At 58.9% G+C, this 26,754-nt stretch overlaps 13 protein-coding genes across 13 annotated transcripts in view; 7 read left to right on the top strand and 6 right to left on the bottom strand.

The window, feature by feature from the left end:
* Window positions 1-473: 473 nt before the first annotated feature.
* ACA1_368840 (aspartyl/glutamyltRNA(Asn/Gln) amidotransferase, C subunit) lies at window positions 474-941 on the bottom strand (the record flags this gene model as incomplete). The annotated part of the gene is made up of 2 exons (XM_004340124.1): window positions 474-722; window positions 759-941. The coding sequence occupies 2 exons, from the start codon at window positions 939-941 to the stop codon at window positions 474-476; spliced, it is 432 nt and encodes a 143-aa protein (XP_004340172.1).
* A 468-nt stretch (window positions 942-1,409) lies between these two features.
* On the top strand, window positions 1,410-2,645 carry ACA1_368830 (methionine aminopeptidase, type I, putative; the record flags this gene model as incomplete). Its single annotated transcript, XM_004340123.1, has 7 exons — window positions 1,410-1,556; window positions 1,608-1,678; window positions 1,743-1,929; window positions 2,025-2,104; window positions 2,184-2,292; window positions 2,375-2,414; window positions 2,500-2,645. The coding sequence occupies 7 exons, from the start codon at window positions 1,410-1,412 to the stop codon at window positions 2,643-2,645; spliced, it is 780 nt and encodes a 259-aa protein (XP_004340171.1).
* A 130-nt stretch (window positions 2,646-2,775) lies between these two features.
* ACA1_368820 (K+ channel tetramerization subfamily protein) lies at window positions 2,776-4,372 on the bottom strand (the record flags this gene model as incomplete). The annotated part of the gene is made up of 2 exons (XM_004340122.1): window positions 2,776-4,163; window positions 4,354-4,372. The coding sequence occupies 2 exons, from the start codon at window positions 4,370-4,372 to the stop codon at window positions 2,776-2,778; spliced, it is 1,407 nt and encodes a 468-aa protein (XP_004340170.1).
* Window positions 4,373-4,597: 225 nt separating this feature from the next.
* On the bottom strand, window positions 4,598-6,218 carry ACA1_368810 (uncharacterized protein; the record flags this gene model as incomplete). Its single annotated transcript, XM_004340121.1, has 8 exons — window positions 4,598-4,875; window positions 4,951-5,009; window positions 5,075-5,132; window positions 5,225-5,376; window positions 5,453-5,549; window positions 5,618-5,669; window positions 5,736-5,897; window positions 5,970-6,218. The coding sequence occupies 8 exons, from the start codon at window positions 6,216-6,218 to the stop codon at window positions 4,598-4,600; spliced, it is 1,107 nt and encodes a 368-aa protein (XP_004340169.1).
* A 228-nt stretch (window positions 6,219-6,446) lies between these two features.
* ACA1_368800 (uncharacterized protein) lies at window positions 6,447-7,840 on the bottom strand (the record flags this gene model as incomplete). The annotated part of the gene is made up of 4 exons (XM_004340120.1): window positions 6,447-6,991; window positions 7,083-7,283; window positions 7,392-7,561; window positions 7,653-7,840. 4 exons carry the CDS (start codon window positions 7,838-7,840, stop codon window positions 6,447-6,449), a joined length of 1,104 nt encoding a protein of 367 aa, XP_004340168.1.
* Window positions 7,841-8,284: 444 nt separating this feature from the next.
* On the bottom strand, window positions 8,285-11,077 carry ACA1_368790 (ABC2 type transporter superfamily protein; the record flags this gene model as incomplete). Its single annotated transcript, XM_004340119.1, has 10 exons — window positions 8,285-8,472; window positions 8,533-8,656; window positions 8,735-8,872; window positions 8,941-9,095; window positions 9,166-9,401; window positions 9,503-9,659; window positions 9,745-9,895; window positions 9,973-10,329; window positions 10,409-10,531; window positions 10,709-11,077. 10 exons carry the CDS (start codon window positions 11,075-11,077, stop codon window positions 8,285-8,287), a joined length of 1,998 nt encoding a protein of 665 aa, XP_004340167.1.
* A 686-nt stretch (window positions 11,078-11,763) lies between these two features.
* Window positions 11,764-13,236, top strand: ACA1_368780 (cytidine and deoxycytidylate deaminase zincbinding region domain containing protein; the record flags this gene model as incomplete). The annotated part of the gene is made up of 8 exons (XM_004340118.1): window positions 11,764-11,908; window positions 12,004-12,055; window positions 12,135-12,220; window positions 12,282-12,474; window positions 12,554-12,659; window positions 12,729-12,773; window positions 12,902-12,996; window positions 13,056-13,236. 8 exons carry the CDS (start codon window positions 11,764-11,766, stop codon window positions 13,234-13,236), a joined length of 903 nt encoding a protein of 300 aa, XP_004340166.1.
* Window positions 13,237-13,935: 699 nt separating this feature from the next.
* Window positions 13,936-17,174, top strand: ACA1_368770 (SLTPS/P, putative; the record flags this gene model as incomplete). The annotated part of the gene is made up of 13 exons (XM_004340117.1): window positions 13,936-14,306; window positions 14,335-14,487; window positions 14,566-14,624; window positions 14,706-14,912; window positions 15,006-15,136; window positions 15,210-15,342; window positions 15,419-15,535; window positions 15,608-15,720; window positions 15,798-15,894; window positions 15,981-16,186; window positions 16,259-16,440; window positions 16,510-16,885; window positions 16,956-17,174. 13 exons carry the CDS (start codon window positions 13,936-13,938, stop codon window positions 17,172-17,174), a joined length of 2,364 nt encoding a protein of 787 aa, XP_004340165.1.
* A 337-nt stretch (window positions 17,175-17,511) lies between these two features.
* ACA1_368760 (uncharacterized protein) lies at window positions 17,512-18,321 on the top strand (the record flags this gene model as incomplete). The annotated part of the gene is made up of 5 exons (XM_004340116.1): window positions 17,512-17,551; window positions 17,658-17,698; window positions 17,783-17,909; window positions 17,978-18,033; window positions 18,157-18,321. The coding sequence occupies 5 exons, from the start codon at window positions 17,512-17,514 to the stop codon at window positions 18,319-18,321; spliced, it is 429 nt and encodes a 142-aa protein (XP_004340164.1).
* A 269-nt stretch (window positions 18,322-18,590) lies between these two features.
* On the top strand, window positions 18,591-19,475 carry ACA1_368750 (histidine kinase family protein; the record flags this gene model as incomplete). Its single annotated transcript, XM_004340115.1, has 3 exons — window positions 18,591-18,737; window positions 18,805-18,918; window positions 18,999-19,475. 3 exons carry the CDS (start codon window positions 18,591-18,593, stop codon window positions 19,473-19,475), a joined length of 738 nt encoding a protein of 245 aa, XP_004340163.1.
* Window positions 19,476-19,661: 186 nt separating this feature from the next.
* Window positions 19,662-22,239, bottom strand: ACA1_368740 (amino acid permease superfamily protein; the record flags this gene model as incomplete). The annotated part of the gene is made up of 7 exons (XM_004340114.1): window positions 19,662-19,870; window positions 19,940-20,236; window positions 20,346-20,567; window positions 20,685-20,973; window positions 21,089-21,152; window positions 21,301-21,425; window positions 21,553-22,239. 7 exons carry the CDS (start codon window positions 22,237-22,239, stop codon window positions 19,662-19,664), a joined length of 1,893 nt encoding a protein of 630 aa, XP_004340162.1.
* Window positions 22,240-22,849: 610 nt separating this feature from the next.
* On the top strand, window positions 22,850-24,369 carry ACA1_368730 (oxidoreductase with FAD/NAD(P)-binding domain containing protein, putative; the record flags this gene model as incomplete). The annotated part of the gene is made up of 6 exons (XM_004340113.1): window positions 22,850-23,012; window positions 23,110-23,295; window positions 23,379-23,483; window positions 23,575-23,934; window positions 24,036-24,204; window positions 24,306-24,369. The coding sequence occupies 6 exons, from the start codon at window positions 22,850-22,852 to the stop codon at window positions 24,367-24,369; spliced, it is 1,047 nt and encodes a 348-aa protein (XP_004340161.1).
* A 440-nt stretch (window positions 24,370-24,809) lies between these two features.
* ACA1_368720 (formin domain containing protein) overlaps window positions 24,810-26,754 on the top strand; it is a gene marked incomplete at both ends in the record, with an annotated part of 4,362 nt that continues 2,417 nt past the window's right edge. The window contains 2 exons of the mRNA XM_004340112.1: window positions 24,810-26,302; window positions 26,433-26,754. The exon at window positions 26,433-26,754 is cut by the window's right edge and continues 180 nt beyond it. Coding sequence (XP_004340160.1) covers window positions 24,810-26,302; window positions 26,433-26,754 — 1,815 coding nt within the window. The remainder of the gene's footprint in view (window positions 26,303-26,432) is intronic.

Below are 26,754 nucleotides of genomic sequence, written 5' to 3'. Positions count from 1 at the left end.
TCCTTTCTCCTGGGCTGATAGCTTCTGAAGGGGGAGCTTACAAGGCGTGAGTTGGGTGTGGTTGCGAGAGAATAGAAAGGGTTTATGTTGGGCGTCAAGCCGAGGCCATCAAAGCCGGAGCGGGCGCAGGTGCCTCTGATGCCCAGCTCAACGCAGCGAACAGAGCGAAATACGAGTTGAACAAGAGCAGAACCCTCGTTGAGTAGAGCGGCGAGATGTGCTGCTTGCGCACACAGGATATGGTAAGAATTTGTGCAATTCAATGCTAATTTGGTGTCGCATTTTTTGAATGCCTGCTAATGTTGTTGGATTTTTATGGTGTTGGCTCGGCTGGCTTCACCAGGAATTTCGTGATCAGTACCCACGACCAGCTTGGCTGCCCTGACGAAGACGAGGAAGAGACACGAGGGAGACCCTGGATCTGGTGTTGAGGTCAGCGGCGTGGGGCAAAGAGCACGAATGGCCCGAGTTTTTTATGCGTCGGCTCCTTCGCCACCCTCGCCGCCGCTTTGTCCTTTGACTTTGGGCACGACAAAGAAAGAGCCGTCCCTGGCCGGTGCGTTCCTCATGAGGTCCTCCGCGATGTCGCCGTCCGTGACCTCGTCCGCGCGGAGACGCAGCTGTGCTTGCCGGGCATCAAGAGGCGAGACGAGCGGCTCCACACCCTCCGTGTTCACCTGCGAGGGCTGATCAGCTGACAGTGCCGCACGAGGGATGCCTACCTGCACTAGACCAGCAGTCGGAGTGGGTGGGGGTACCTCTTGGATGATGTGCACGCAGCTGAGTATTTGCCCCACCTCCCGGCAGAGGGACTCTTCCTTCTCGGGGGCTATCGTAAGCTGTGCTCGCTTGGCCAGCTGCTGAAGTGTAGCGGCGTCGATCTGAGTATCCGACGACTGCTGGAAGAACTTCTCCACAGACCAGGACGGCTCGCGTGGCATTGTCTGTACCACAAGCATGAGCTCTGAGATGCCGATGTCGATGCTGGGTAGATTGCTTTCGATTTCAAAAGAGGGGATAATAAAATGATACGGAAGAGCGCACCACGGCATAGCCTCGTCTAAAGGGGCGGGTCAAGCAAGCTCTTCGCATCTCTTGCGATTACCACACGATCTGAAGGAGAAAGAAAAATAAATATAAAAAATAAAAAGGCAAAAAATCGTTTACACGAGATGAGAAGAGGATGTGTGGCTGCTTCGTGCAGAATCGCTTCCACGCATGATCTGGCTGCCGCTCGTGCACTTTGCACTTCCCGACGAGCTCCTTTCTTCACGTGGCGTTCGAAAGCGCGGCCGATTGCAAGACCGCACAAGCAGCCTGTGGTGGCAGGCCAGGTCGCGCCACGGCGCCAAGTGCCGGCCCACATTGTGGCCCCGCCCTACGTGGCCAACGGAGGCCACGCCACACCCATGGACAAGCAGCCACAGGAAATGGAAATCAAAGATCAACACAGCATCACGAAGATGCGAACCGCGGGCCGCCTGGCCCGACGCATCCTGGACCTTGCCGGCACCCTCGCCCGGCCAGGCACGCATCTTCCATCTCTTTTGCTCTCTGTGGCACATCTTTCTTTCCTCTGACATAGTGGCGTAGGTGTGACAACGGAGGCGATCGATGACGCCGTGCACACCGCCATCACCAGCGCGGGGGCCTACCCTTCGCCGCTGGGCTATCACGGGTGCCACGCCTTGCCTTGGTAGCTCTCGCCCATTCGGCCACTAACGGAGCACACGCCTGTGCAGGTTCCCCAAGTCGGTGTGCACGTCGGTGAACGAGGTCCTCCTTCATGGCATTCCTGACAGCCGACCGCTGGAGGACGGCGACATTGTGAACGTCGACGTGACGGTCTATCTCGACGGCCATCATGGCGACTGTTCGCGCACCTTCCTCGTCGGCGATGTGGATGCCGACGCGCGAAGGCTCGTCGCGGTTCGCTCCAACTAGTGTCACACGCGCGTTGCGCTTGGCGTAGGATGGACCATGACATGTGTGTGCGCGCGCGCGTGCAATGCGCACTGTGGCAGGCGAACGAGAGTTGCGTGGAAGAAGTCATCAAGAATCTGCGACCAGGCATGAACCTGCAATTCATCGGCGAGTTTGTCGAGTGCGTTGTTGGTCCACGCGCTTGTGTTTACGCTGGTGTGCGCCTTGCGGGGCCAACTCTGATGCGGGCGTGTTCTCAGGGACTACGCCCGGCGTGAGGGCTTTGCCATTTTCCCCGAGGCAGCGGGGCACTCCATCGGCAGCGTGTTCCACGCCTTCCCGCCCGTCATGCATTTTCATATCCTCCCAGTCCCCTCCCTCACCCAATCCACCCTTCATTCTTAACCCCTTGTTCTCGCTGTCGCTCCTTGACTCCTACGAACGTAACCAGTTGAGCTTGGAGCTCAAGCCAGGGATGACCTTCACCATTGGTACACACCGACTCTTTGGTCTCCTCCGGGAGATGTATGTGCCCACACTTACACTCCCCCATCCTCCACTCTGGTGGCGCACCAGAGCCGGTGTTCGTGGAGGGCGAGCCGACATTCACCCTGTGGGCGGACCAGTGGACGCGCAGCACAGTGGACGGTGGGTGGAGCGCCCAGACCGAACACACCGTACTCATCACCAATCGTGGCGCCGAAATCCTCACCTCAGCCTAATGCCACTCGAGGCACATCCAATCACCACTACACACAACACAACACAATACAACGCACACTAATTCACGTGACAAACATACGAAGCGGAGAGAATTCGATGTTGATGATGATAGTGCGGCGATGATGGTTTCTACCAGGCGACGGAGGCGAGGGCGTACTTGGCCGTGGGCATGTCGGCCATCCGGGACCAGGCGTTGGTGGCCGGGTCGTAGCGCTCGGCGGTGGCGAAGGTGGTGGTATCGTCGAACCCGCCCAGCGCGTAGAGCTTCCCGCCGACCGAGGCCGCCGCCAGCGCGTACTTGGGCGTCGACATCGGCGCCACCGTGGTCCACGCGTTCGTCGCCGGGTCGTAGCACTCGACCGCCGCTTGGCACGCCTCGCCGAACCCGCCCAGCACGTAGATCCGGCCGTGGAGCACCGCCGCGGCGAGGTAGTAGCGCGCCGTGGGCATGTCGGGCACGACGCCGGTGCTCCACTGGTCCGTGGCCGGGTCGTAGACTTCGACCGAGGCCAGCGGCGCGGTGCCGCTGTGGCCGCCGATGGCGTAAATGCGGCCGCCGAGCACGACCGCCGCCAGGGCGTAGCGGGGCGTGGTCATCTCGGCCACCCGCTCCCACAGGTTGGTGCGGGCGTCGAACCGCTCGACGGAGCTCAGGTAGATCGCGTTGTTGTGGCCGCCCAGCGCGTAGATGCGGCCGCCCAGCGCCACGCCCGCCAGCCCGTTGCGCACGGTCGACAGGCCCTCGAGCGCCCGCCAGCCGGCGAGTTCGGTGGTCGCCGAGGCCTGGCCGAGCGCCGACGGGTCGAAGAAGCCGACGGACGAGGTGTCGGCGCTGAGGCCGCCCATGACGAACACGTGGTCCTGGAGCGCCACGGCGGCGGCCGAGTTGCGCGAGGCCGGGAGGTTGCCCACGCTCACCCACCGGTTGGCCACCGGGTCGTAGCGCTCCACCACGCCCAGCGTCAGCGAGCCCTCGTCGTTGCGGCCGCCCACCACGAAGAGTGCGGTCGGCTCCCGCTCGACTCTGCCGCCGCCGGTCTGTACCGGCACCAGGGCCAGGCTCGGCGAGGCGGCCAGCGACTCAACGTTAAACGGCAGCTGGAAGTAGTCGAACTCCTTCTCGAGCCGCAGCATGAGCGTGGCGTCGTCGGGCGCCACCCAGGCCGTGCCCTCGCGCAAGAAGTCGAGCACGTGCTCGAACAGCTCCCCGTTGCGATCGATGAAGACGCGGCCCTCTTCGTCATTGGCGAGGTCGTGTCGTCCACTGAACATGCGGCCGAGCAGCGAATCGTCGTAGCGGGTGAGGGTGGTCTTGGAGGTGGTGAAGGTGCGCCCGCCGACGTTGAGCTTGATCAGCGCGCCCCACTCCCGGCGGATGGTGCCGATCTCGTCCACCTCGCGCCGCAGGCGCTCTCGCTCGGCCTCCAGCTTCGTGATATCGGCCTCGAGCCGCCCGCGCTCGCCGTCGACCGATGTCTGCAGCTGTGCAAACGCCGCCTGGAGTCGGGCCAGCGAACCTGCGTGCGTGGCCCACGGCCGACCACCATCAGACAGACGCACCAAACAAGAGAAAAAAGAGAAAAGAGAAACACGTGTGCCGCGGTCAGGGGTTCCGCTGGAAGGAGGCCCGGAGAAGGAAGACCGCAGAAAGCGAGAGCACCAGGGAAAAAGAACGAAGAGAAAGGGGAGTGGGGAGGGAAGGTGCACCTTCTTCGTTTTTTTTCATTTCTTTTTTCTGTGGTGTGGTGTGGTGCAGCGTGGCCTACGGTTGGAGCTCGTTCCACAATTTGGACCGAGGGCAGCAGGGTCTTGTGAGGACCGGTAGAGGGGGGGGGGTTGCGAGCTGAAGCACGGGAAGAACTAAACAGCTCAAATCAACAATTAAAACAATAAAGTCCGGTTGCTGTTTGTCGACACAGCAGACTGAACTATAAGCAACGGCGCGACAGCGTCAGGGCGTGGCCAGAGCGGCGATCTGGCTCAGCTTGGCGCGCAGGCGGTCGTTTTCGGCCCTGAGCAGCTCCACTGCGTACCGCAGCCGTTCCTTCTCCGGGTCCTGCTGCTGAAGCGGGTTGGGGTTGTTGATGGTGGGGCTTGTTGTGGGCTGAACGCTCACCGAGGGCGCCCCGGCAGTGGCCGACCCCGCCGCCATATCGAGCACCTGCCCGACTCCCTTTTGGGCGTCCATGTTGCGAGTCAGCCCTCGGGCTCGCCGCAATACCTCCATTCCTGTGCCATGTGAACAAGTTGAGTCACTGGGACCTTACAGTGTGTGCAAGATGGTCAACTGACAGAGAGGTTAACCTTGAGAGGCGCTTTCGATCGTCTTCTTCCTCCTTCCGGTCGTAGCGCTGACAGTTTCGCTGTAGAGGGGAAAACAACAGTCACGTTATCCAAACGGCCGCCGAACGACAGAGGAAAGATGTACCGCTTGGCGAGAAGCTGTGGTGGTATCTCCAGCTTGGTTCCTTTCTTGGCACTGCCGACTGACCGGACTGATAAGGCAGAGGGGATTTTAGCAACAGAGCGCACACTTGCGGCTTCTGCTCACAACCACAACCACAGATCGGGGGCGCACTGATAGAAAGGGCCTGCTGGATGTGTTGGGTGAGGGCCTGCACGTGCTTGAGCAGGGAATCGCCTTCTTGTCCAGGGTTATGCAGGTTCGTCACCGCGTTGATGAGACTGGGCGCGACCCCTGCTATAGCATTGCTCACCAACCGCAACTGCCTGGAGGGGAGATGGTACAAATGGTTCAGCACCATCCTCTCCTATGCTGGCACTGTGGTGAAGCAGGCGGGCGTACGAGGCGATGTCGGCATCGATGCTGTGGTATTTGTTGGCCATGTTCGACAGGACCCGCACCAAGGCAACGGACTTGACGGCGAACACCCGTGTGGGCTCTGGTTGTAGGTGGAATGGAGGTGAGGTATGGCCCTGGTGCCCAACTGCAGGGCCTGCAGGGCCATACCGTTGACTTGGTCAGGAGCGTGGAGAGCCTTGATCACCAGCTCTTTGGCCGCCTGATGACGTCACAGCAGGGCATGAGCATGGGGCTGTCAAAGAGAGAAAGGAAGAAGGAGCAGCACCGCGGCGCACTCGGTGGTGGCGTCGTTCAGGTTCTTCTGGTCGGTGTCCTCCTCGACCTCCATCAGCTCTGACGTGAGCTCGCCAATCGTACGCAACGCATCGATCGCCATTTCCTTGGTCCGGGCATCACCCCCTCCATCCTCCAAGCCGGTCATGATAGCCTGGAACATCACTCACGCTGTGTCAGGGCTATGCTCATGGTAGCGCAGCCCACGAGTGGGTGTGGACGTAACCTGCAGTATGTTGGATTGATGCCGCAGCTTGCGCGCGTAGTCGAAGATCCCATCGCGCAGGGTGGGGTTCCCCTGCGAGGCTGCCACCTCCTCGGCCGACTCAATGAGGATCTCTGTGGCCGCGAGGAAGCCCTCCAAAATGGGTCCGGCCTCCTGGCCCAGGCCTCCACCCTGCTGACCGGCGTGCTCGGCCAGCGCGTCCAGCCCCAGCTGCAGAGAGGCCACCGTGAACGCCGATACCGCCGCCATGGCTCTTCTCTCCCTCTACGTTGTGTGTGTGTCTCTCCGCCAGCTTCGCCTCCTGGCCGTTTTGGGGGGGCGGGCAGCCTTTGCCAAAAATCGACACATGCTTCTTCAGCGCCACGGTTACCGCGGGCCGTATCTACAAACAAAGTTTATATTCAAAGGGGAAGCTGCTTGCGCGCGGCAGTGGTAAGCTGGAGCGCGGCGAGGTCGAGAGGAGGCTAGAGGCCAGGCTTACTGCTGAGGCTGGTGCTGCTGCAGGTGGAAGGCGGGCATCATCTGCACCATGGGGTAGGAGTAGGCGTGGGGCGGGACGCCGTGGGGCTGCACGGGCATGGGCATGTGCACGGGGAAGGGCACGAAGGAGCCGTCGGCGGCCTGGTGCATGACGTACTGCTGGAAGGGGTAGACCTGGGCCTCGGAAACGGGGGCACTCTCGTAGGGGGTCTCGGGGGTGATGAGGCTGAGCTCCTCGGCGGCGACCTTCTTGTTCTTCTTGTCGCTGACCTTCTTAACCTTCTTGTAGGTGGGCAGGCTGCGGCGCAGCTTCCTGCGCTGAGCGGCGCGGCGGCAGGCGATGCAGGCGCAGGTGACGGAGCAGCAAAGGAAGACGACGGCGGTGAAGCCGATGAGGGCCGAGATGGCGAAGGTGACCACGCGCTGGCGCGAGCTCCACATGCTGTGGTGGCCATCGGTCGGCACGCAGTGGCCGGCCTTCCAGTCGCACAGGTCGCTGTTGGCGTTACAGGTGGCCTCGTTCACAACGGCGGAGCAGATAGCTACGATAAGAGAAGGGTGCACAACGTCAGTCGGGTTGTGGAAGAGAAAGAGAAGCACAGCAGAAGCGGGGCTCGGCCGCGGAGCACGTACCCTCCACGTCGCAGGCGAGAGGCGACTCGACGATGAGCTTGAGGACGCACTCGTCCTTGATGACGCCCATCAGGAAGCTGGGGCTGGTGTTGGGGTCAGAGGAGTGCAGGCAGCGCATCTCGACGAGCGTCTTGCGGTGCACGCCATCGGAGCACATCTCTCCGCGGCCGTACATGACCTCAAGCGAAGCACCAGACTCAACTAAAACGGAGCATGAGAAGAAAGGATGAACCGCGTGAGTTGCGCGAACCTCGGCAGCCATACGAGATGAGAGTTGGGGCAGGAAAGAAGAATGTCGAATCGTCGTACCTCCGTCGGCCCAGTGGGCGTCCCAGGCAAGACCGTGCGAGATGGCCTCGCCCTTGCCGGTGATTTCGCAAACGGCCGCACCCGAGGGGCACTGGCTCGCGTGCACGGAACCACAAGGGTTGAAGTGGAAGGTAGAACCGCCCACCAGGTCCTTCACGAGGAGATCCTTCCTGTGGATTCATATAGAAAGTATAGAAAGATGAGAACCTGGTAATCGACGCATTCACCATTCAAACCATTGGCACGGGTTCGATGACGTACGACGAAAGGCGGCTGAGGTCAAAGAGGTGACCCTTGGTGTTCTTGTAGCTGCAGGTGAGCCTGTGCGAGCTCTCCTTGGCAGCGCCGCCGTGGTGACCATGAGCGCCCTTGCCGTGGTGGCCGCCGTGAGCCGACGCCATAACGACCACAAGGCCAAGGAGTACAGCTACAATCAAGCTGCTCTTCATCTTCTGCTGTACTGCGGGCTGGAAGCTTGTACGAGTCTGAGGTGGGTCGTCTTGGCCGATTCTTTTGATCTTTGGTATCGGTCACCGACGAATCTTGATACTGCAACCCGTCGTACGCCGGAAATTCGGCTGCGGGCACTTCGCAACGCCTCACACCCATTGGCCGATTTGTCGGCACGTCAACAATGCGAGTACGTTCCCTGAAAAGAAAAAGGACGCAGAAAATAAATGAACGAAGGAAAAGTGAAAAGAAATTGGGGTGGAAAAGGTGTTGTCTCTTTTTGTTTACAGCCCAACACAACCGTGCGTCGGTTCAACGCGGCTTGTGTGGGAGGCTTCCTAGCCACCGCAGCGCGAGGCTTGGTGGCGCGTGTGGGTTCTCTTGTCTCTTGGCCGCCGTCTGATCCACACAGCCGGACGGTTGGTCTGAGTCTCGAGCTCTCTTTAGCCCTTGACCCAGCGCAGACCGACGAAAGCGAGGATACGGAAGAAGATGATCATGGCGATGAGGACCAGAGCACATCCCCAGATGGTGATATAGTCGAAGCCCTCGTTCTTGATGACCTGCTCGCCGGACGTGAGCGGACACTCGCCGTTGACAAGCTCGCTGGGGGTGCAGTAGAGCACGAGTCCTGTAGAAACGTGCACGTCAACAAACAGTTTCAGGCGCATGCGTCTGGGGAAAAGCGCACCATTGAGTTCGTTGAGGGCGATGCCAGTATACGAATACTTGACGAAGCTCAGAGCATCGAGCCACGAGAAGTACGCCGGCAGCTTGGCGGGCGGAAGGAAGAAGCCACCATACAGACGACAGATCTATTCGAGCGGATGAGAGCTTAGGTAAGCACTTGTATGGCCAAGCGGTATTTGGGGAAGGGGGTGTAAAGAACAAACCTCGAGAATCAGGGGCAAAATAGTGATCGACAGCGTGACCGTGCGGCAGAACGTGGAGATCATCAGGGCAAGCGATGTCGCGGTGAGGGAACACAGCTCCATGAAGCACACGAAGATGAAGAACTTGCCAGCATCATGCTGCGCTCGTCAAACGAACCGCGTGTCAGAGGAGACACACTGATGTCACAAGGCGCATCGGGTCGTACCTGGAAGCCGACGAGGAAGTACACGATGCAGGAGAACAGCAGCGGGAAGAACATCTGCACTATCATCTCGGCCATCATCTTGGCGACGTAGTAGGCCGAGACGTAGTATGCTCCTGATGCTCGTTCTCGTAGCACAATCAATCGTTCCGAAGGGACTGTGCGTAGAGCGAACCCATGTCAGAAGCCAAACAACAGAGAGCAGGGCGCGTCGTGACGTGGGCGTACATGAGTTGATCAAAATGAGCGCGCTGAAGACTCCCTGGTTGATGCAGATGAAAAACAGCACGGAGAGCCTCTTCTTTTGTCCGGCCTGGGTCCTACCGATGTCGAGGAACACCGTTCCGATCAAGATACCGAAGATGATGGTCTGGACCAGCTGGGCAAAAAGGACCATCCTCGCGCGCATCACGTTCTGCATCGCTCTTAGGAACAGGTACCACACCTGCGCGAACCAAGAGGGCCTAGAGGACAAAAAGCGAACACGGTGGGTGGTCAGTCAAGTTAGGATTTGGACGTAATGGAGTCGCCTTCTTCGTGCAGGCCAACGCCAGCTCAAGCGTACCTCGAGGGGAACGCCTTGTCCTTCTTGTCCTTCTTTCTCTTCTTCTCGGGAGGATCTTCCACGTGCGGGGGTGTGTAGAGCAGGCGAATCTTTTCGGCGTTCTCATCGGCCTCTCGTATTTCCTCCTCAGTGAACTTCGCAGGGCTGATCACGTCCACTGCACAAAAACACACACACGGCAGGTGAGTGACATGTCAAGGTCATTTCCCCCTCCCCATGAGCAGGCATGTGGGCAATCGTACAGACGTGATCGGCAGGGTTCGTGTGCACCGGGCAAGGGAAGCCGGCCTCGGCGTAGTGGTTCACCACCTCGTCGGCAGGGCCGTGGTAAACGATCTTACCGCTCTTCAGGATCATCAGATCGTCGAAGAGGTTGAAAATCTGAGTGGCCGGCTGCACGGTTGGAGAGGAGGAGTGTGTTAGCCTGTGTTTGTTCGCATGTCCAGCTACTTTTACAAGGGCAGACGTACCTGATGGATGGTGCACACCACGGTGCAGTTCTCGGAATGGGCGAGGTCTCTCAGAATGCGGCAGAGGGTGAGAGCGGTGACGCCATCGAGACCGGAGGTGGGCTCGTCCAGGAAGAGGAGACGAGGCTTCATGAGAAGCTCCATGGCCACGCACAAACGCTTGCGCTCTCCGCCGGAAATGCCCTTCTTCAACGCACTGCCTACGGGTGTGTTCTTGCAGTGCTCGAGACCGATCTTGACAATGACCTCGTCCACCCGCTTGAGCTTGTCGTCTCGGCTCATCTTGGCGGGAAGACGCAGGAACGCCGCATATCGCAGAGTCTCCTTCACCGTGAGGTCGGGGAAGAGCAGATCGTCCTAGTTGTTGGTTGTTGGTTGTTGGATCGTGCGTTAGCGAATGAAAGAAAGTCGCCTGGAAGAGGAAGCGGGCAAGTACCTGCATGACGTAGCCCGACACTTTCTTCAAAAACGATCGGTTGTACTTCTGCCCGTCCACCATCTGGTCGCCCTTGCCCTTGGCCTTGGCCAAACGGCACGCGAGCATGTTCATCAAGCTCGTCTGTGGGTTCACAAAACGGCCCAAAGTTAAGTTAGTGACCGCACTCCGTGCTCCGCAAGCACGAGGCCCAAAAAACCTGTGTAATTAATTGATGTCGACATTCTCCGTTTCTCAGATGTGAGTGTTGGGATTTGCGCGTAGGTCGAGCCATTTGAAATGAAGCAGATGGTGGTGTACCTTGCCAGCACCGCTGGGACCCATGATAGCGAGGAATCGGCCCTTGACGCGTCCGCAGGCCTCTGAAAGAAGCACCTTCTTGCCGTCAGGCGATGTGACCTTCAGATCCTTCCACGACAGCTCCGCTGCGTCGCCGTACTCGTCGTCCCCCTCCATGTCCACGTCGTAGGCCTCGTCTTCAGTGCCCGACGTATTGCCCTTCTTTCCCTTGAGGGCCTTGGTGCTGTTCATCGAGCTTTCATCAACATCTGATCCCTCAATCGAAGATCCTCCTCCGGTCCTCCCGCTTTCCATGTCTGCCATCTCCAAATCGCCCCACCGCGGGTCGTTCGAGTGCAGCGAGCGGTCGTCATCCGTCTGTCCCTGCATCTTCGTGTTGCTGTTGCTGTTGTGGCTCGCTAATCTCTGCTGTCCGATCTATGGATGCGGGTGGGTGAACACTGTACAGATTTTAACTCTGGGGTTGTGCGTGGGTGGTGTGCAGCGAAAGACGAAAGACGGGACTGACGTGACGCGTGAGGGAGTAGTTGAAGAAGAGTCGGGCGAAGGTCTGCGGGAAAGGAATAAATAGGGGGTCACGAGGAGTTAGCCGTGAAGGTGCGATGGGACGAAGGCCTTTCTCCGCCTCTGGGGTGCTTGGGTGGATGGTGGGTGTGGACAATACTAGAATTTTCCCGGCACCCTGGTGACAAAGTGTGTGTCTGTGTGGGCGGCCACGGACCTGTTGAGAGTTCGGAGCTCAGACCAAAGCCACGGGGAACTCTAACTTGTCAAGTCAAGGGGATGTATCAAAGGATCTCCCCTTCTATGCAAGAGGTCCAAAGTTTTGCGTGAGGCACCTTGTTGGGTGGACAAGCAGACCGCCGCCGCGACTACTTCTGGCAACGGACTGCAACTACTTCTGGCCCCGATCGCGAGACCGGGATCTCCCGTTGTGACGTAATTACTTCCCTTACGTGGAATTGCGTCGACGCTAGGAAGTTTGGCTCGCGAGATCATTTCTCTGTCCTTTTTCTTTTCTTTTTTTGGTGCCACCAAATCTGAAGGGGGGAAGAATGGACGCACCACCGCGCAAGAAGAGGTGCCTGGCGTCTTCGCATGATGCGGAGGCGGCCAGCCAGGGGGGTGCCGTTTTGGAAGGAGGAGATCATCCCATCGAGGAAGTGCTGAGCGACGAAGAGCTGCGCCCCTTTACTCCACGTGAGCCCCTCCGCTGCAGTATTTTTATTTATTTATTTTTTTACTTACTTCTTTTGTCTCTTTCTTGACTCCTCCGCCCGCCTCTGTGCACCAAGGCACTGTGCTGGTGGCGGACACGACCCCGAAGCGAGCAAACGCCCTCTTGCAGTACCCGCCCCAGCATGTGCCTTGTCATCTCCGCGTTTCCTTCCGCGCCCTTACGTTCTTGTTCGTGCTTTCCTGCCAGGGTGCTCAACAAACACCTACCAATGCCTCCGCACGCCAAGCACCTGAAGCGAATCCGACGCGTCAATGACGCAGCCGCTGCCGAAGGTGAGTGGCACTAGGCCTAGCGCTGTCGCCGGTATGCCTCAGTACTGACTTGTGTTCGCAGGATACGTGCTGCAGGTGCTCGTGTGTGATCCAAGCGACGAGCAAAAAGTCAGCGAGCCAGCTATTGCCGGCGCACTAGCCGCCTTCTCCCTGTCCCTCAAGCCGGTAGAGGTGTCTGCGTTTGCGCCGCTCACCGATGCTCAGTACACTGAATGGAACGCCATATGGCCAATCGGCGCACGACCGCCACCAAGGTATGTGGCCCGTGGAGGCCCAAACCGCGACGTCAAGTCGCCCGCAACCGCCGACTAATAGCCATACGCTGATGTGCAGAGAGATCCAGCCACCATCCAAATGGCCGACAAAGGCATTCACCGATGGAGTCGGGTACATGAAGGTGGCACTCGAACAAGCGAACAAGGCTAAGAACAAAGGAGAGGTAAATCTTCTGAACCGTTTTGCCTGTTGGTCTTGATGCTGAACCGGTCCTTGTTCACCTCGGCTCCAGCGCCCGATCGGTGCGGTTGTGGTCAACCCCACAACGGGGCAGATAGTAGCTAAAGCACGGGATTGCTGTACGTACCCGTCTTCTGTCAGAACATCCCGTTATGCTCACCTCGGCGCACACCTCCAGCCAGCAGTCACCCACTCGACCATGCTGCGATGGTCTGCATCCACAAGGTGGCCGCCAAGGACATGGCCGACAATCCTTCTACAAGGGGCAACTATCTGTGCACCGGATATCATCTCTACATTACGCGCGAGCCGTGCATCATGTACCCCTCTCATATCCTTCGCCAACTTCGTCCTCGTCGTGCTCACCCTTTTTGGCCAGGTGTGCAATGGCGGTCCTGCATTCCCGGTTTGCCAAAGTGTTTTACGGGGCACCCAACCTGGCCATGGGCGGACTCGGCGGGCGAGCGAAGCTGCACACCCACCCATCGCTCAACCACCACTTCCAGGCCTACACCGGGCCACTCCAAGCGGAATGCCGCCAACTCGCGGCGGACCCGTAGGCAGTCAGCCGAACATTTGGAAAGGACCATAAAGATAGCTAGCTGCTCCGCCTTCCTTGAACATCTGCATCTGGTGGCTCTGGCGCCTCCAACCTCCTCAAGTCCTTGTGGGAAGCTGCCTGTTTGCCCCGATCGAACATTCCGAGCGTGCTTGGGAGAATTCGTTCGAACCAAGGCAAGATTCCGTGGGATCCGTGGGGGCAAGCAAGATGGCCGAGCAAGTTGGAGGGAAGAGCTTACCACACGCGCCGTGCGGGCAGTTGAGCATCGACGCACCCTGCCGCAGCTGCCTTTCTCCTCGCTCTCTTGCTCGGCCCACAACCACAACGAGACGACCAGGCACACCAGGGAGAGGGAGTTTCCAGCTTGACGCTGTCCGACTGACGAGCAGCAACTGCGACAGAGGGCAGTTATTGCCGCCACGAGTGTCTTGCTCTTCTCTGTCGCGTCCACAAGGTTGTGACCACAGGTCACTACGAAAGGTACCTTTTTTCCCTTTGTGTTTTTTAAAAATATCTATTTCTTGATTTGTCCAGCTTGCCCAGCAGACCACGTTTGTTTAAGATCCATCTTCTAGATGCCCTCCTCTGATTTTTAGCACAAGCACGCCACAGTCGCTCATCACACAATCCAAAATTTGGCGATTTCGTAGGGATTTTACTTCAATTATCGAGGCCTCGAGAAGATCAACAAGAGACGATGTCCACGAGCACGGAGCACGACCAACTGCCCAGCCCTGCACCGTCGTCCGACCCATTGAGCCAGCTGCAGCGACTGGTCATTGTAAGCAATCGACTGCCGGTGACCTGCGTCAAGCAGAAGGATGGCGGATGGACCTTCAACAAGAGCTCGGGCGGGCTGGTGACGGCCCTCTCGGGCATCAAGAACACTTCTCGCTTCGTGTGGATCGGGTGGCCCGGCGTTCACGTGGACGACGAGGCCGAGCGACGTGAGATGGAACGAAAGCTCTTCGAAGAGTACTCGTGCATCCCTGTGTGGATGGACTTTGAGCTCATGGAAGACTTCTACAACGGTATGCCCCTCACTTCATGTGCTGGCTTTCGCTCACGGTGCTTGCTGTGCGTACGTGCGGTGCAGGTTCTCGAATGGTGTTCTGTGGCCGCTGTTCCACTACATCGACACTATCAAATTCAACGCCGGCCTCTACGAAGCCTACGTGAAGGCCAACGAGCTCTTCGCACAGGCGGTCACGAGCATCTGGCAGGAGGGAGACATGATCTGGATTCACGAGTGCGCCGCTCTTACCTTCTTTCTCCTCCCATACTCCCAAGCAGTGCGGCTCACCACTGACGCGCACCTTCTCTGCAGTTATCACCTGATGTTGATGCCGCTTGCGATTCGCCAGCAGATACCAACGGCAAACATGGGTACACTGCACTACCAACCACTTTGCCGAGAACACTGGGCAAGACATGGACCTGGCTCACTTCCTCTTTCCCTGCACACAGGCTTCTTTTTGCACATCCCCTTTCCGTCGAGCGAGGTCTACAAGATCCTTCCGTGTCGCGCGCAGCTGCTCGAGGGTGTGCTGTCGTGCGATCTGGTGGGCTTTCACACGTGGGACTACTCAGAACACTTTCTGAAGACGTGCACCCGCATACTGGGCGCTGAGACCCAGTTCCAGGCCGTCATCTACAAAGACCGGCGAGTGCCAGGTGCGGTTCCATCGATGGCCTCGCTCTTCCCAGCAAGACACTCACGGTAACCACGTGTGTGTGTGGTGGCGAGTGTAGTGCGTGTGTTCCCAGTGGGCATTGATGTAGCCGAGTTCGAGCGCACCTTGATCACCACACCGGTGAAGGAGCGTCTGGGCGAGCTATACCAGCGCTTCAAAGGGAAGAAGGTGATCCTCGGTGTCGACAGACTGGACTACATCAAGGTACGACACGGCTGCTATTGATTTTATTATGCTTGGTGCTCAATACCCATCGTTCTCCCTCTCCCTCTTACAGGGCCTGCCCCACAAGCTCGAGGGCTACGAACTATTTTTATCCAAGTACCCTGAGTGGCGTCAGAAGGTGGTGCTCATCCAAGTTGCCGTGCCCAGTCGCGAGGACGTGCCGGAATACCAGAAGCTGAAGAAAGGTACCGACCCATGCTGCAGCGCTTTATCGACGAGCGACGTACTCAATATCAGTGCCTCCCCCCTTCAATTGTGTAGTGGTCGACCAGACGGTGGGCCGGATCAACATGGAGTACGGCTCGCTGGAACACCAACCCATCCACTACCTGTACCACTCAGTCAACTTTACCGAGCTGTGTGCCTTGTACACGCTTGGTACTTCCCTCTCCTGGAATAGTGGCAAGCCAGCGTGTTTGAATCTTGCTTACCATAGCCCTATTCATCCAGCGGACGCCGTGTTGATCACTTCGCTGCGGGATGGCATGAACCTGGTTGCTGAGGAGTACATCGTTTGCCAGAAGGAGCGCAAGGGTGCCCTCATCATTTCCGAGTTTGCTGGGGTACGCTCGGACAGGCAGCTGTTGCTTTGCGTGCTGCAGCACTTTGGCTAACGGTTGTTGGTCGTTGATACTTGCAGGCTGCCCAGTCGCTCAGCGGGAGCATCCTCATCAATCCTTGGAACCCCAGAGACGTGGCCACGGGCATCAACAAAGCCCTTTCCCTCGCATACGCCGGTTCGGCTCGCTATTTCACGTGTGTGTGTGGTGTGTGTGTGTGGTCACTCTCTTATACTGTTTGTGTTGTGGGTTCATTCGCATAGATCGAGCGGAGAGGCACAACACACTGTATAGATTTGTATCCAAACACACATCCGCCTTCTGGGGCACGAGCTTCATCGAGTCGCTTGTCAGCGAGACGATGTCTGTACAAATGCTGCTCGAGAAATCGGTCCCTATTTATCAAATCCTCAAGCGATACACCCAGAACAAGAAGCGCCTCCTCGTCTTCCAGTCCGACGGTGTCTTGGTATGTTCAACCAGTCCTTCGTGCTCCCTTTTGGCTGCGTTCACATTCTAACACAACGTATACTTTGCGCAGAGTCTCCAGGCAGAGTCGAAACCATCAGCTGGCGTGCTGGGCCTGCTGAAGAAGCTCAGCGACAACCCCAACAATATTGTGGTGATCATCAGCGGCAACACGAGGGACACCATGGAGGAGCACTTCGACGGGCTGGACGTGGCCCTGCTCGCCGAGCACGGATTCTACTACCGCCCCCTTCAGTACGTTGTCCTTTACTCTGTGATGTGCGTAACAACATGGGCTCACCTTCCCCGCTGCGCGCCCACCAGACGCGTGCTCGACAGCATTTCGGAGGAGCAGGAGGAGAGCAAGCAGCTGGGCCTCCTCCGTCGTACGCCGTCGCTGAGCTCGCTCCCGATGGACAGGAACGGCTGGCGCACGCAGTACCTGGGCGACAGTTCGTGGATGGACGCCGTGCGGCCCATCTTCGATTTCTTCTCGGAGCGGACGCGAGGGAGCAAGCTCGAGTGTCACGGCACCTACTTCACCTGGAACTACCGCAACGCCGACCCGTTCTACGGTGAGTCGCAGGCGCGCGCCCTGCGGCTTCACATGGACAACAACTTTGGCAAATGGCCCATCGAGGTGAGCAGCGACAACAAGACCATCCTCGTCCGCAACCACGACGTCAACCCATCGTCGGTGGTACGTTCCCTCTATCCCCTCCCTTTGATCTCTTTGCCGGCTGTGTGCTAACTGCATTGTGCGCTTGCAGTTGAATCGAGTGTTGCGTGACGTGGCTGCCGAGGGCGCGCTGGTTGACTACGCGCTGTACGTGGGTACGACGGCGGTGGACCACGACGCCATCGCTGGCCAGAACCCGGAGGTGGACCTCTTCTCGTGTCTCGTGGGCAAGAAGTTCGGCTCGGCCTCCTTCCTCCTCCAGGACCCGCTCGCCTTCGGTCAGTTCCTCGACCGTCTCTCGCACCTCTAGTGGTCAATTAAAATAAAAATAAAATAGAGCAAATTGGTGTAATTCGAAACGCTTTTCCCAAACGCAGAAATCGTTACAAAACAAGGCGCAAGAGAAGTGGCGCAAGAGGAGTTGATTGAACCTGTTAATCATACATACAAAAATGCAAAGACATGGAGCGGTCGCAGGGGCTGCACACACGAGCCCACCGGTGGAACGACCAGCTTCCTTCCACCTCACCCATTCCGTACGCGATTCAGTGGATTGGGGCGCACCTACGCCCTCATCTCCTCCCACATCGGCACAGCAGCGACGCCCACGAACAAATAGCGGCTCGTTTGTGCAGTCGCTGACTGGCATGGGCGCCACCCTACCATTTGGACCACGCATCGCCAAAGGTACGAATGGATCAAATCCTACTCGCGAGGACTCTGCGTCGATTGTCTCACCGGGTCCATCTTCCTGAAGAGGTGGGAGACACCTTTGCAGCCTTCTTTACGCCAGCTCTGCGAGCTGAGCTCGAGTATAGCCAACGCGAGTTTGAGGTACATTCTTCCCACACTCGTCGCCGTCACCCACCGTCTTCTAGTTTCGCTTGGTTGTGCTGACATTGCTTTGCGTGCACGTAGGAGCGACGAGGGGATGGGCCGCAGGTGGAGCTGGAGGACACGGCACAGGTGATACAAACCGTGCACAGGGAGCTGGACTCTTGCACCGATCTGGTGGGAGACGTGCTGGGTGATATCACTCAACAAGGTTCGCTGCGCCGCATGGTGTTGCTGTCACTCAGGCGCCTCTTGACCCGCCCTCAACTCTTTCTGCAGTGCACAACATATCGTGTATGATAGGCATGCAACTGCTGAAGGCTAGCGCCAATCAGGTAGGCATGATCGATCCGTCCAGGCCCACGCACATCACACACTACACACGACACACACGATACACACACGACACACACACCTTATTTGCTAGCGTGCTCACTCACAGCCAATGCTGCCTACAGTCCAAGTACGAGGCCGAAAGCAGGCAACGGAGGGAGGAGGAGGCCAAAGACAAGACTGACTTCATGGTGGGCATCGAGGAGGAGCGGCGGAAGGTCGACGCCGAGTTTGCCAACGATGTCATCCGACTCGAGCACATGTACCGGGTCATGGCCGACACTGATTGACAAGAGCTCACCCCCTCCGTGAGCTGTACATAAACACCAAACCAACCCCAAGCGTGGCCTTTGTTGGGAAGCTGGTGCCTTGCTGAGGAGAAGGAAGAGAGGGAAAAGAAGGAAAACTGAGAAATTTTGCCGGCGTTCGACGAAGATTGAAGAACTGCGTTCGATGTGTGGTCGCGAAATTGCGAACGAGGCGGATTGATTTGTTGGTTCATTCGTCATTCAATTCTCAGAGCAAAGGAAGAAGGAATCGAAGACCAAAGAACGAGAAGATGTCGTTTCAGATTGAATGGCCCACCCTCGATGAGATTACATTGGAGAAAATCAAGGCACAAATTACTGAGGTCATGAACAAGGGCGAGCTTCCAGATGCAATCTGTGACGTCATGCGGGTGACCGACCTCGACCTTGGGAACATCGTACGGCCACTTCCTTTTATTTAATCATGATTTAATCATTTAATCAATTCAAATGCTACCCATGCAGGCACCCACGCTCCAGTTCATGGACATCCCCGACGTGTCCGAGGACGGATTCGAGGGGCACTTCAAGGTGGCCTACGCCGGCAACGGCAGCATCACCCTCCAGACCAAAGTGCAGGTACCACGTGCGATGTGGTGCGGTGTGATGCGGTGTGGCATGCGTGTGGTGGCGAGCCTAACGAGTGAACCAACCAACAGGTGAACCCTTTCGCGGCCAAGACAGTGCCGAGCAAGCGGGCACTGCGACACCTGGGCGGTCTCATCGCCCACGAGCCGATGGTGGTGCCGCTCCGCATCACCATCTCGCAGGTGCGGATCGACGGCGACCTCGTGCTCAACATCAAGAAGCGCGCCAAGGCCCACGACCCGCGCAGCGACGGCAGCCTCATCCTCGAGAACACCAACACCGCCGTCAGCGCTCCGGCGGCGGACAGCGAGCTGTCGATACCGCACATCGCCGCGCAGTTCAAGGTCGACCCGCTGCAGAGCGTGAACATCTCGTCGAGCTTCGACGACTTTGGGTCGGTGAAGGACTACCTGCAGGAGCAGGTCGAGGGTTCCCTGCGCAAGCTCTTCGTCGAGGACTTCCCGCAGATCGTGAGCGGCATCAACAAGCAGCTCGAGACCGCCGCTCACGCGAAGCACAACACCGTCGTCGTGCTCGCCCCCAAGTGAGTTGGTCTCTCTCGTGCACGAAGAATGGTGAAGGTGGAGGTGTGTAAGTAATGATCGTGTCAAAAGTGTGCGGGCTGCTGGGCGAGCAGCAGCTTATTTATTTAGCTTTACTGTCTGTGCAAGATCATCGGTACGTAACAAGAAGTGATGATGATGAAGAGGATGAAGAAGGACGGTATACTAGTGTTACATTTGTCGTACCGCGAAGTAGCGGTAGTAGCAGCGGTCGGCGACCAGGTGCCTGAGGGAGGGCATCTTGGTCTGGGCCACGTACAGCAGCGGCCCCATGCCGGCGATCAGCGCCCCCACCAGCGGGATGCGGAAGTCGCTGTAGAACAGCGACGCCACGATCGCCACCAGCACCACCAACGGCGTAAGCCCGCACACCAGCACACCTGCGTTGCGTCGCGCGGTCACGGTCAGCACCACCTGGCCAAGCAGGCCACTGGAGTGGGTGGACGTACCGGTGCGGCCGAAGGGGAGGATGGAGGGTATGTTGAGGTGGGGCTGGGTGAAGGCCAGGCGGATGAAGGTGGAGCAGAGGAGGAGGGCGTGGGTGGCGTAGAGGAAGGACTCGACCTCGACCAGGTAGGAGAAGTCGAAGAGCACCAGCACGCAGGTGGTGAGGGAGAAGAAGGCGATGGCCGCCACCGGCGTGCCGAACCGCTCGGACTCGTACTGGAACACGGACGGCGCCATCTCGTCCTTGCTCAGCGAGTGGAGCGCCGTCGACGAGGTGTGCAGATACGCGTTGTACGTTCCTAAACACCACACATACACACACACACACACACACACGACGCACACACGACGCACACGATGAGCTTCCGTATTGGGGCAAAGTGTAGGATATATGGCAGCAGTATGTACCCATGGTGCTGACCAGTCCTCCGGCAATCATCATGTAGAGCAGCCACGAGCCAAAGCCGAGCTCCTCCGCGAGTATCGGGTAGGAGCCCTGCGAGATGTCCGTCGACCAGTCCTTGGCCGTGGCGATGGCCGTGGCGATCGGGAACAGGTAGGTCACCAGCATCAGCACCACCGACAAGACCATCGCCAGCGGGTACGTGCGCTTCGGATCCTTCACATTCCCTATCACCACCACACCGGTGTGAGCGCCTCAATCGTGGCCACGGTGAGTGGGTTGGGTGGGTGAGTGGTGTGGTTGGGTTGGGTTGGGTTGGTGGGTGGTGGGTGAGTGGGGCGAACCGGCGAGGAATCCGCTGTATTCGTAGCCGCAGGTGGCCCAGATGAGTACGGAGAGGTAGAGGCCGACGTCGCTCTTGCGGTCCGAGGTGTCGACGAGGGTGGCGAAGGAGAAGTGGGAGGAGAAGAGGGCGAGGATGATGAAGAGGACGAAGGGGAAGAGGGAGGAGAGGGAGAAGAACTGCGAGGTCTTGTCGATGATCTTGGGCCCCAGTACGTTGAGGAAGCACGCCAGGCCTATGTACACTACGCACACCAGGTACGCTTGCCACGCATTCAGGGACACCACCTCCTGCACGGACACGCGGTGATGCAAGTGTGAGCCCACACACACGCACCATCGCACACGCACACGCACCGCCGCACACATAGCACACAGACACGCGGCGCAGGCAAGATGGCCAAACCTTGAGGTAGTCGACGAAGATCAGCGGGTAGAGGGCTTGGTCAACGATCGCGACCACCATCATGCTGTACGTATGAGGGTTGCGTTGCACGTTGCGACGTCGAGGGTGGTCGATGAGGCACACAACATAATATCATCTCTCACACGCCTGCGCGCGGATGCATTGCACAATGGGGGGACGTGTTGTGTGTGCGCGCGGGCGCGGGTGCGTACATCCATCCGTCGACGAAGGGAATGATGGGACCCCACGCCTGCCGGCCCCACAGGATGAAGCCAGAGTGGGAAGGCATCGCCGACGCCAACTCTGCCGTCATCATCGCCATCGGCAAGCTCCATATCTGTGGCACGCACGCACGCACGCACACCACCGCACACGCACCACCACCGCACACGCGCATACACCGCACACGCGCATAATTAGGGTTTGTTGGCTAAACGCGTGGGAAGCGCTGGGTCGGGTCGCACCCAGGGGATGATGAGGATGCCGGTCAGGGCGTAGAGCGGAGGGATGGAGCCGCCGAGGTCTTCGGTGCCGTAGGCACCGCCGCACACGAGGAAGAAGACCAGCGCCACGAGGCCGAAGACCGAGTGCACCTTGGTGCTGTCCTCGCCCTTCTCCAGCCTCTCGTCGATCTCCTCCATCGTCAGTTCCTCCACACGACCGCCCGCGTCGTCCTCCTCCGTCTCGCGCCCGTTGGCCTCGTCGCCGCCGATGAGGGTGTCGTTCTCGTCTCCTCCCTGTTCGTCTCGCGGGCTGTGCTGGCTGACGACGACGATCGATCGTGGCGAGTCGTCGCCGGCCGAGCGAGGCGAGGAGGGAGCGATGAAGGCCTCGCCGTCCTTGAGGATCACCACCGATCCATCTCTCGTGCGAGTGTTCACGATCATCATCTCCTCGTCGGCAGGGTTGGGCGGCGAATGACGATGATGGAGGACTCTATCAAAACTGTAGTACGGGGGCGTGGCCCCGCTTGCCGGCTTCTCGCGGCGAGGAGGAGTTGGGATGGAGATGGCCAGAGATTGGCTCTCGTAGCCGGCTATACCCTCATCTTCGTCCTCCGAGAGCGAGGCCGAACCGAATTCGCTGTCGTGCGGCGGTGGAGGGAAGGGAGACTTGTGGGAGTGGGTAGGCTGCTCTCCATACGGATCCATCCTCTCAATCAGAGTCAAAGAAATCAAGCCAAGTGCGCCAGGAGACACTTGTTTTATTTTACCTTATTTTTCACTCAATTTACAATAATCGTGAAATGCGAACCGGCGGATCAGCAGCAACGCATGACACCATCGTTTTGGGCGCTGGCGCAGCGGGGCTGACGGCTGCTGCGTTCGCCGCAGGTGAGATCTGCATCTTCCCCAAAACATCGCATGAAAAATAGCAAACAATCAACGATTGTTCGGAAATGAGCAGGTAGGGGTGTGAGCAAGGGAGTGCTCGTTCTCGAGGGCGCAAAGGAAGCGGGAAAGAAGATCCTCATGAGTGGCGGCTCACGCTGCAACGTGCTGCCAGCCGCCATTGATGTCGGGCGCGACTACTTCACAGCCCAGACCGCCACATCCGCCGCACGAGGTGGGCGGCGGGCAGCAGCAACCTCCCACAAGGCCCTGCAACGGTATGCCCCCCAATTTCCTCTTGCTGGATGGCTGTGCTATTTTTTCATCAATAAATAAACATTTATTTCCATATCAATATTTTAAAATTATAAAAAAATTATAAAAATACAGAATATTCTCGACCTGGAGCGTCGAGGAGTGCCGGCAGTGGATGGAGGAGGAGGTGGGGCTGGAGCTTGCGATGGAGGAGGACACCAGCAAGTGGTTTCCGCGCAGCAACTCGGCGCGAGAGGTGCGGGACAGGCTCGTGGCATTCGCCCTCGACAAGGGAGTCGACCTGCAGTACAACCAGCGCATCACTCGCCTGCAACGAGGTCTCACCAGCGCAATCCTCTCCTGTTGTAGCATTGAACACAGAGCGAGTCTCTTACCACCAACAACGCACACGCGCACGCACACGCACACGCACAGAGAGCAGTTCTGGCATGTGGTACTGCGAAAGCGAAGGCGGAGAGCAGTACCGTGCGCCCCGCGTGGTGGTGGCCATGGGCGGAAAGAGCTTCCCCGCCGTGGGCACCGACGGCAAGGGGTACCAGCTCGCACAGGAGCTCGGCCACACGATTCGCCCCGTCTATCCCGCCCTCACCCCGCTCACCGGTGCGTAAAGACCGACCCAGCGACCATCAACTCTCTTCTCTCTCTCTCTCCTCTCTTCTGACGGCCCACGCTTCTGTTCTAAGGCCCCCACCCTGGCGGAAACCAGCTCGCCGGGGTCTCCTTGAACGTGGGCGTCACAGCAGAAGCCGGTCCATCGGGCCAGCTGCGCACTGATGCCCACCGCACAGGTATCATCATGTCTCTCGCCTCCGCATGACACTTGCTTTCTTCATTCCTGCGCTCTCGTGGTGACGTGTCGCGTAGTCTGACCCTCGCAAGGCTTTCTATTCACGCACAGGGGCTACAGTGGGCCATCGATCCTCGACCTCTCGCACCACGCGGTGATCGATATCGAGGGACTGCGCGAAGCGGCCGACGGTACGAGAACGACTGCGATCACGGTCAACTGGTGCGACATGTCCGAGGAGTCGTGGCGCGGCCTCTTCCTCTCGGCGCTGGCCAAGGGCGGGAGTGCCACTCGGCTCGTGAGCAACATGCTGGGCGAACGGATGCCGCACAGGCTGGCCCTCGCTCTGTGCGAGGAAGCGGGCGTGGCCCACCAGCGGATGGCCGATCTCACCAAGGACAAGCGAGAGCAGCTGATTGGCCTGTTGACACAATACCGCTTGCCCTATACCGGTACGCACAACGCTGCGTGTACGTGTGCGGTGGTGCGTGTGCGTGTTCTTGTTGACGCATGCTAAAGAAAGATGTATCTATGCGGGGGCTTGATGGTACAGGGCACCAGGGCTACAAGAAGGCCGAGGTAACGGGTGGTGGCGTCAGCCTCGAGGAGGTGAAGTGGGAGACCCTCGAGAGCGGCATCGAAGCCAACAGGGGCCTCTTCTTTTGCGGCGAAGTGCTGGACTGCTTCGGTCGGATCGGCGGCTTCAATTTCTACTGGGCCTGGTGCTTACATTCATCACCAGCGCCCTTTTCAGCTCCAATCTCATACTCTTGTGGCCGTGTGTGTCGTGTGTCGTGTGTCGTGTGTCGTGTGTCGTGGACAGGGTAACGGGCAGACTGGCGGGCATGAGTGCGGCGAGTGCACGCCTCTCCAGCCCCAGCTCTTGAAACAATAATAATGAGGTGACTACCTTTTCCCAATTACAACATGCCTCGTAGCTCAATGTGCCATCACGCTCACGACCTCATTTCCTGCTTGTTTGTAATTTACAAATGTGTCGTCAACTTCACCGCAGGTTAGGTTGGCGTGCACTGAACTCCGCAGCTTCCCAACCCATAAAAGGGAACGTTCACGCGCCCTTTCGAACGCGCCAGGACACCAAAGACGACCAACTCGCGCGCACACAGCGAGCAGGAGGCAGCGAGCTGCGAACGTCGGGGGAGGGGGTGAGAGAAAAGGAACATCGTCATCATCGTCATCATCAACAACAAACGTCACAAAAGGAAGGAAGGGAGGAAGAAGAAGATCAACAGACGAGACTGGAACCGCGATAGGCGACGAGAAGAAGAAGAGGAAGAGGAAGAGACCACACAGAGAGAAGAAAAAGATGAATCGAGACAAGAAGGGGGAGAAGTCGGGCTTCTTCCAGCACTTCACCCTGCGGAGGAAGACCATCAATGAACCCCCATCAACGAGAACACAGAGCGGCGAGGAGGGGGTTTCGCCGGTGCACCACGGGGGGTCCCTGTCAGCGCAACACGCGCCCTCGCCCTCCGCCAGCTCGTCCTGGAGCACCACCGCGAGCGCATCGACACCGGCCGCCCCGACCACCGCCAAATACAACACATTTCGCGATCGGGCCTCGACCGACATCGCCATCAGCGTCGACGATTCAGCAGCGACTTCGAACACCCAGTCCCGGCCGCAGATGTCGCGGCTCCAGCGGGCGTCGTCGATGATCCGGCGGGGCAACGCGACGACGCGCAAGACGCGCGAGGAGACGGCGATCGAGATGTTCTGTCGCGGGAGCGAGGAGAACAACATCAGCCTCAGCACCACGACGGGCAAGGAGGAGAAGAAGAAGGGGCGCGGGTTCTTCGGATCGAAGGAGAAAGATGACGGGGGGCTCGACGCGGGGGGGAACGACAAGCGGCGGTCGCTGACGATAAAGGCGAGCAAGATGGAGGAGGGCATGTTCAGGCGCGGGGAGCCGGGCTACTTCATCAAGGAGCTCAAGAAGAACTCGACCACGTCGTCGTCGTCGTCGAAGCGCGCGGCGCGGGGCAACCGCCAGCTGGAGACGCTGGGCGAGCTCAAGGAGCAGCTGCGCGAGGCCAACGAGGGCTGGGTGCAGGAGTTTGTGCGCGAGCCCTTCCGCGGGGTGCTGGCCCTGCTCGAGGCCATCCACGAGAAGCAGCGCAAGCAGCAGACCGGCACCGACCTCTCGGTCCAGGCCGCGTGCCTCGAGTGCCTGCGCGCGCTGGCCAACACCGCCGCGGGCCTCGCGCAGCTCATGAATGCGGCGGCGACCAAGCGGGTGGCGGCCCTCCTCGCCTCGCGCGACACGCAGATCAAGGGCGCCGCGCTCGAGCTGCTCTCGTTCGTGTGCCTGGTGCCCCCCAAGGGCGTGCCGCTCGTGCTCGAGGCCATGAGCCACTACCGCGCCGAGCACCGCGAGCCCACCCGCTTCCACAGCCTCCTCCAGGCCATGCGCGCCGAGGACAAGAACGTCGGCTTCCTCATCAACGCCCTCTTCTTCATCAACTCCATCGTCAACTCGCCCGAGGACCTCAAGGTGCGCCACGACCTCCGCAAGGAGTTCATCAACCTGGGCCTCCTCGACACCATCCGCTCCTTCAAGGACACCTGGGCCATCTCCTCGTCCGAGCTCAAGACCCAGCTCAAGGTGTTCGAGGAGGAGATGCAGCACGACGCCCAGGAGGAGCGCCGCATGGGCGCCGCCAAGGCCAGCGCCGTCGACAAGAACAACCCCGAGGACATCTTCAGCGTCGTCCTCCGCCAGGTCAAGGACTCCCCCTACTACCAGTCCTTCATCAACGCCATGGGCAACCTGCTCCAGCTCAGCTCCACCAACGCCGGGTTCGTTCAAACCTCATCACCACCATCATCATCAGCATTACACGCCTCCACAAGTCTGTGTTTTTAATATTGGGTTTGGAAATATTTCTCTAATTTACATATGTTGTAAACATGTTAAATATGTGTGCAGGCAACAATCGTGGGAGGTGGTGGAGTCGATGCTGTCGCAGTACCTGTCGCTGGCGGACAGGGAGGGCGCGACGGAGGTGGAGGTGATGCTGCTGCAGGACCTGGAGGAGCTCAAGCACAAGCACGAGCGCAAGATGCGCAACCTCAACAACCGGGTGCGCCGCGCCCAGGGCGAGAACGCCGAGCTCCTCGAGCAGATTGAGAGGCTGCAGGCCGGCGTGCGCGAGGAGCAGAACGTGCGCCTCAAGGAGGACATCAGCCGCGCCCTCAGCAGCGGCATGGGCATGGGCGCCCCCGGCCTCATGACTGGCGCCGGCGGCGGA

This window comes from Acanthamoeba castellanii (assembly GCF_000313135.1).
Source record: "Acanthamoeba castellanii str. Neff unplaced genomic scaffold scf7180000084664, whole genome shotgun sequence".
NCBI classification, from domain to species: Eukaryota; Discosea; order Longamoebia; family Acanthamoebidae; genus Acanthamoeba; species Acanthamoeba castellanii.
The sequence above is the reverse complement of the archived record's forward strand: the minus strand, read 5'-3'. Positions and strand labels throughout refer to the sequence as shown.